This window comes from Populus euphratica, unplaced genomic scaffold (assembly GCF_000495115.2).
Source record: "Populus euphratica unplaced genomic scaffold, PopEup_1.0 scaffold840.1, whole genome shotgun sequence".
NCBI classification, from domain to species: Eukaryota; Viridiplantae; Streptophyta; class Magnoliopsida; order Malpighiales; family Salicaceae; genus Populus; species Populus euphratica.
The window spans coordinates 28,477-36,414 of NW_011500706.1; the positions used below are offsets into that span (position 1 = coordinate 28,477).

The 7,938-nt window shown below is 28.2% G+C and overlaps 1 protein-coding gene across 1 annotated transcript; it reads right to left on the reverse strand.

The window, feature by feature from the left end:
- Nucleotides 1-770: 770 nt before the first annotated feature.
- Nucleotides 771-2,723, reverse strand: LOC105116065 (NAD(P)-binding Rossmann-fold superfamily protein). The gene is made up of 5 exons (XM_011013231.1): nt 2,533-2,723; nt 2,209-2,415; nt 1,995-2,114; nt 1,146-1,418; nt 771-1,059 (listed from the first exon to the last, which is right to left on the reverse strand). Exons 1-5 carry the CDS (start codon nt 2,665-2,667, stop codon nt 895-897), a joined length of 900 nt encoding a protein of 299 aa, XP_011011533.1. The 5' UTR covers nt 2,668-2,723; the 3' UTR covers nt 771-894.
- Between the last annotated feature and the right edge of the window lie 5,215 nt (nt 2,724-7,938).

Here is a 7,938-nt window from a genome sequence, read left to right on the forward strand (position 1 = left end):
CTAAGAGTTCTTTTTCAGTTGTAGTGTAATTTAATTGAGCATCATTTAAAGTCTTGCTAGTATAATAAATAACATGAGGCTTTTTATCTTTCTTTTGCTTTAAAACAGCCCCTACTGCAAAATCACTACCATCACACATCAGTTTAAATAGTAAATACCAATCAAGAGCTTGCATGATAGGTGCAATGGTCAACAACCCTTTAAGCTTTTCAAAAGCTTCTTGACATTTTAATGTCCAATCAAATTGGACATCTTATGACAACAAGTTACACAATGGTTTGGCAATGGTACTAAAACAATAAATGAATCTTCGGTAAAATCAACATGTCTTAAAAAAATTTCACATCTTTCACAGTACTAAGAATAAGTAATTTTTGAATAATTTTAACTTTTAACTTATCTATCTCCATCTCTTTTGAAGAGACAATATTACCTAAGACAATACATTATGACAATACATTATGTCACCATAAAATGACACTTCTTTTAATTAAATACAAGATTGCTCTTATCTCTTTTGAACCTAAGACAATACATTATGTCACCATAAAATGAAACTTCTTTTAATTAAATACAAGATTGCTCTTTTTATTATTATTATTATTATTATTATTCATAATTTATAATTTATGTAGTTAATCTTCTTATAGTTCAATTCTAATTTTATCAAGTTATTTATTTCTTTTATGTTGAATTTTAATTTTATCAAGTTATTTATTTCTTTTATATTTTTACGTCCAAAAAAAAATATTAATTTTTTAATCACGTAACCAATAAAACAAAATTATAATATCTTTCCATCAGCCATCATATATAGTTTATCTGCTCCAGCATTACAAGTTTAAGACACAGGGATTACAATGCTTGTGTCTCCCTCGCGTAACTATGAACCAGTCACTTTTGCTTAATAGAACCAAAAAGATCCTCGTATGTACGCTTAGGAGCGTCAGCACGAGAGACTATTTCCACGACTTTGTAAGATGATTCCGGAAGACCTAGTGCCTCAACAGCAACTTCTGCAACCAGATCCCTTGATATGGTACCTTCATAAAGAGTATCCTACAAAGAGAGGGGAGAGTATAAATTTGCTCACGGCATGAGAGAGCATGAATCACTACAGAAAGGCTTTAAACAAATGTATTTACCTCTGGCTCCATTACAAGATTTCCTGAGGGTGGTTCATTTCTCAAACCACCTGGTCTAACTATAGTGTAGTTTATGCCAGACTTCCTGATGTAATTCTCTGCCTGAAGCTTCGCCACTAGGGTCAGCCCAAAAATATTGAGAAAAATGTAAGCTGGATTAAGTATCTGTCCCATTGCAGCTCCATTGACTAAAATTGAGCTTATTAGAATGAATCTTTTCACACCAAGTTTACGGCAAGCTTCGACAAGGTTCACAGTGCCAAAATTATCAACCTGCAACAACGCACTCCTCATAAGATTGACAAACAATGACATCGGAAAACTGCAACACTAAACTATTACACATTGACAGCACATGCAGAGCTCCAATTTCCAGATTACATGTTAACATAATTGATGTTGCCTTTCAATGCCACATCCAGGATAATGATTAACATTCAAAATTCCGCACCCCATATATTTCTGCCTAAAATCAGATAAAGATGCACTTAACAGAGAACTGATCCAAGAACTTAGATTTCCTACATCTTATCAAAACATCTGCAATATAGACATAACCATCCCAACAGATGACCTAATGACTTGAGGATTAAAGTGATTGATATTTGTACTTGGAACAAATGCTTCACATAAGCCAGCCAATATTTGCTTTTTTTCTATAGGTGATAAAAGATGAATCAAACATGACACCTTTCTATATTTTTTAATGATAAATAACAATGGCAAACAACCTTCATTTGAATAATTAATCAATAATCAGCTGAAGCACAGAAAGCATTATTAGCTTTTGACATGTTTTTTTATTAAGGCCAGAACAGAATAATTAAAAATCTAGAAACGACTGATCACCTTCCATGGAGCAAACAAGTCCCAGCCAGGCCGAAACCCAGTGGCACATATTACAGCCTCGGAATCATCCCCTATGGCCTGTACTAGCTTGTCAGACCCCTCAGTTACATCGGCTGTCACCTAGAATAAGAAAGCAAAAAAAAAAATACACAATGAACCCAGTTCAAATTTGAGTGTGCGCAAACTGTCAAGTGTTTAAAGCAGGAGTACAGACAATTTGAAGAGATGGGTTGTGTTCAGAAAAAGTAGTTTTCGCTTTGTCTAAATCCCTAACACCAGCCTTGACCTCAAAACCCTTGGCTAGAAGCTGTTCAACAATCCTTTTCCCAGTACTTCCAGTGGCTCCAGCCACAAATATTTTCTTCTTCTTCTGATTCACATTCTCTTTAGCTTCTTCCGTAATTTCATTTCCACTTTCCATCTAATAATAAATAAATAAAAAAAGTAGTGATAAAAGCAGGGAATACCAAAAAACCATAGAGTCCATCAAAAAACATTATAAGAAACTAAATTGTCTAAGCAATGTTTCAGTGTTTACCTTGATGGATTTGAGGGATTGAGACTTGGGAGGTTTGGGGGATGTGGTAGAGAAGAGAAGACGGTAACGGTGGTGATGGTGATGGAGGTGTAGTGTAGAGAGTAGACAAGTTTTTATGATCAAAGCAGTGGCCATTAGAGCACGAAAGAATAAGAATCAGATGGGTTATCCTTGGCTTGCTTCTTGAAATTGAAATTACCTTTGAACCATCCCCACCACTAGTTTAATTCCTTTGTTTTTTTTTTCACTGACCTTTTTACCTCTTCTGCCTATCCTCCTATTAATGCTTTGACTTGTGCAAAAATAAAGACATTTTGTACTTCTCATTTGATTATTTTTTTTAATAGTACCACTGTTGAAAAAATGTTTTGCCGACATGATCACTAATAGCTTTTTTATAACAAAATTGATATTCATGACCACATCTTCAACGAGTATTATCTCTCTTTTTCTTCACCAATACTCTTTATCTTTATCATAGATAGATAACATGGTTTACAATGAAATATCTCTTTATCATAGCCAATGAAATATCTCTTTATCAAATTTAATAATTTTTATATGATTACAATGTGTTCAAGCGATACTTAACCTAAATAATCAAATTGCTTTTAGATAACAAAGTTAAAATGTTCTCACACATGTACCAACATTTATCCAAAATTACTACTATCATCTTGATTTAAAAATTTATTTATGCCAGTGATTTCAACTCTTATTAGTGGTAACGTAATTTATATGGTTGTAAACATACGAGATGAAATAAAATTGCACTATAAATTTAAAATTTCATACTATAAAACATGGTAGCAAAACAAAAAATTATTGAGTAGCTTTTTAGCACACATGAAGAGTCATTTGATATATGTTCTAGATTGTTGTTGGCAATAAAAAAATCAAATCTTAGTATAATTATTGATTGGATTCATAATCGGTATCTTAATAGTGAAATTGTTGTTTTAGGGAGAGTTTTCAAAGTATTTGGTATAATTATTAAAAGGTTAAAGTTTTATAGGCCAATTATTAATATAGACAACACCCATCTGTATAACATATTAAATAGGAATTTATTGATTACAGTTAGTTTTAATGCAAATAATAGGATTGTTCATTTGGCTTATACTCTTGTTAAAGAAAAAAAAACATTATCAATTAGAGATGGTTCTTACTTTGTCTTAAACAACATATTATTAATGATTGTATGAGTATCTATATAATATCATACACGTATATAGACATTAAAAATAGAATGGAAAAAATTTGGTATGGGCCCATTAGATATCACTAGTATTGTGCTCAAACTTTACCAGAAATTTCAATTATAAATCTAAAAATTTGTCAAACCAAAAGGATTTGTTTAATATTTGTTATGAACCATCAAAGTATAAACTTGATGTATAGTTTGTTAATATGTGCATGATTAACATATAATGGATAAAATGACTTGAGCGTGAACTAAAAAATAAATGAGTATTTTTTTATGATAATGGACACCGATATAAAAATATAACAATAAATCTTTCTGAATCATTTAACATTATAATGAAGCATGCATGTGTATCGTTTATTTCTGCTTTAATCTAATTAACATTTTGTTAAAGTAATACTTATTTTGTTATATGAAAAGAGTATGTAAATGACTACATTTCACGTAGTGTAATAGAACTTTTATCTATACAACTCAAATTGGACTATAACATTAATAGATTTAGATATCACACTGCATAACTGTTCAATATTAATGATAATATTTTTCAAGTACACACCCCTCAAAACCCAAGTGTATAAAAGAAAATTAAGTGAAGTGTCAAATAGGCTAAAGAAAAGTGCATATGTGGTAAATGGCATTGTTCTCATCAGTGTTATTCACATAATTTTTTCATGTTGTATAGATAAACCTATTAATTTGAGCTAATTTTTTCATCTGCTTTATAGTGTTCAAATGTGCAAAAATATATATGGATCTCCATTCCATCCTTTACCTAATGAATTATATTGGAGTGAGAGTAATGATCCTCAAGGTTATCTAAACCCTTATAGATGGAAAACAAATTAGGGTCGAAAGAGGTTAACTTGATTGCATAATAATGTGGATGTAAGGGAAGGGCATTCCCAATATAGATATGGCATATATGGTCAAACAAGATATAATAAGAAAACTTTCTAAATATAGATAACATATGTATCTAATCAATATTTTTTTCATAAATTACATTTGTAATTATATTATCTGGATTTGAAAATATATGTTTCTAACAAGTGAGATTGGATAGGATGTCATATACATAAGGATCTATTTCTTCTGCATATAGAGGTTGTAGAAGTTATTATTTTAGTAATGCATCTATTTCACATAGAGTAGGTCTCTCATGATTTCTCCTTGTACTCAAAATAAATTGGTCCCACTAAATTCTAATATAATCAATAAATTCAACTATAACAAGTTTTACCTTTTTCTCTTCTCTTTTGAATAATTATAATAATCAAAAATTAACTTCACCTTCCTTTCTCATTCTAAGTAAGCTTTAAGATCATTCCTCCTTTAAAGGATGGAATTTTCATCTTAATGTTCCCTAAAGTTATCCAAACCATCATGAAACCCCGTATCCCTTCCTACTCTATGGCCAAAACTCATAGCATATTGAAACATCCTATCACCATGATTTCTTTGTTGTCAAAATATGTCATCTTGGTTGAATGATGTATGGTTGAATTCCTTGGCTTCTTCATCTTCATTATCATCAACCAACTTATTTACGGTATTGTAGCATGTTTTTTTGGCCTTTTAACATTAGAACCCTTTCGAGATTTCTCATCTTGCAAACTTGCAATCATAGCATCATTCTTGTCCAAATGATAATTTATATCATTGAATACCATATTCATATGCTTAAATTTTTATTGCATTGCTTATAACAAAAAGAAGGTTTTCTTTTCCTCTTTATGTGATGACCTGTTTTTGAAAAAAGATTGTCAAATTTAAAATTTTATGTTAGTAATAAAAAATATCATCACTCATTCCCTCACATGTTCACATTAAATTATATCTTTTTAATCATGTTTCACTCAAATTTTGGCTTTTCAAGATAATAATCTTGCATTTTCGTCTTTTACCTCTCTTTCCTCTTTGGCTTTTCAGGAAACTAATCAAAATAATAAAAAAAATTCTAATTCATAAAACTCAACCAAGAACTTCAAGACACAAGACAATCAAAAAAATGATTACAAAAATGATTACAAAAACAAAACAAAATAAGTACGGAAAATTAAAAAATAAATACAAAAACAAAAACAAAAACAAAAAATAAAAAAAATATGAAAACAAAAAAAATGAATACAAAAAAAATTAAGAATGACTCTATGAATCCCGAAATTGATATGGACTCAACAAATAACCCAAAATCACCTATTGTTATAGCAAACGGAATCAGTAGATTCTAATATGGAATGTTCTTGCAATCCTAAAAATCAGAATTTTATCATTTCAATAACAAAATCAATTTTCAAGAAAACAATAATCACTAATCAAAGACAAACTTATATGAATATAAATTTCTTAAAAAATCGAGATTCAAATTGTGTAATCTTTAATTGTAGCAAAAACTTAAAATAATACAACTTTTTCTTCTTCTTCTTCTTCTTCTTTGTTTATATTATCTAGTAGTAGCTCTTTTTAACATAAACTTTTTTTCTTTTTTTTTATAATGCTGCTATAAATTTAAGAATTAAAACAAAGATTAATAACATGAAAAAATAAATATTGATAGATAAAACTTTATTTTAGAGTTTTGTTTTGATATCAACTTATGTGAACTTGAAGGGTAAGAACCTTAGAACCCATAATTAAGATAGAAAACAACCTAAAAAACTAAAATCAGATTAATAGAAAACTTAACCTAGTGATTACTTGAAGATATTGGATGAAATCCTCAATCCTTTGATTATAAAAAATCAAGAACTAGAAGTATAAAGATGAACACCATAAAGAGTCTTTGATAAGTTCACATGAGTTCGATGAAGAACCAAGAGTATGTAAAACCAAGAGTATGTAAAACTTCGTCACGCTTAAAATATTATTTATGAATAATAAGCAATTTCACCACAAACTTAAATACAAGCTAAATAATTTTATATATACCAGGTAAATCATAAGAAACAAAACTAGAAAATAAAAAAAAAAGTTATAAATAAAATTAAAAAATTCATAGGAAAATAATGCAATTCTCGCATAGTAACTTCTAGATTTTATCACAAAGCCTTCTCGATGTCCAATTATTAAGAAATTTTAACTCTGTAAAAACAATGCCTTTAAAATCTTTTGGAAAAATTTTAACATAATCCAAAATATTTTTTTTTCAAGGAAATAATTTCTCTTTTTAATTTAAAGTATTGATGTTTTGAGAATTTTTATTTTAATTATCTTGAATTTTTGTTATAAAACAACATTGTCACCGGAAAAAAAATATTTTTCATCAAAAAAAAATGCATAGATATGAGCAGGGCTTTGACTTATGAAATATATATTTTCTTTCAGAATTTAAATCTTGCACCCTTGCAGATATTTATTTAAGTTTTCATGTAATAAATAAAACTAAGCTTTGAAAATTGGCATACGTGGGTGTCAAATTGAAACAAATATATGAGACTGACCTTCTAGATCCAATAGTGGACTTTTACCTCCCAGGTCACACTGATGTGTCATGACCTTTCAAGTTTAATAGCTATTTGGATTTTTTTTATTTAATTTTTAATTAATATCCTTTTATTTTAAAATTATTTAATTTAACTATTTTTTAAATATTAATTAATATTTTTTATGATTTCTATAATTCCATAATATTCCAAAAGATTATTGTAATTTATCTTCATATGTTTTTTATGTTAAATTTAATTTACATTATACATTTATAAGGATGAAAATAATATTTAACCATCAGAGTAAATCTACAAATCAATAAAAAAAATTATAAAATGAAAACAAAAACAAAGATAAAATATGGAAAAATCAATTTCTTATTTTAATAATTAATTAGTCTTCATAATTATTTTTTAGATTTATCAATCAATATAGTTTTTAATTCATTATATAAAATAAAAACATATCTTTCATTGTTAACAAATTTTATAATATTTTCCGTTCCTCTTATAACAAATTTTGTAATATAAAAATACATGTTGCAGTCTAGACAGTAACACAAATCTTGGAAAATTCTATCACTTATTAACCTCGAAAACTCAGTCGTTTCGAAATTTTTTTTCCATGAAAATAAATTTTTCTATTCTCTTATAATCAATGCAATGTTTTTAACTAATATAATTGTTTGTCTAAAAAATCATTTTATAATTATTAAAGCAACTTAGCAAAAAAATATTAAAATAATATTCATATTTTTGTGATCAAAAGCT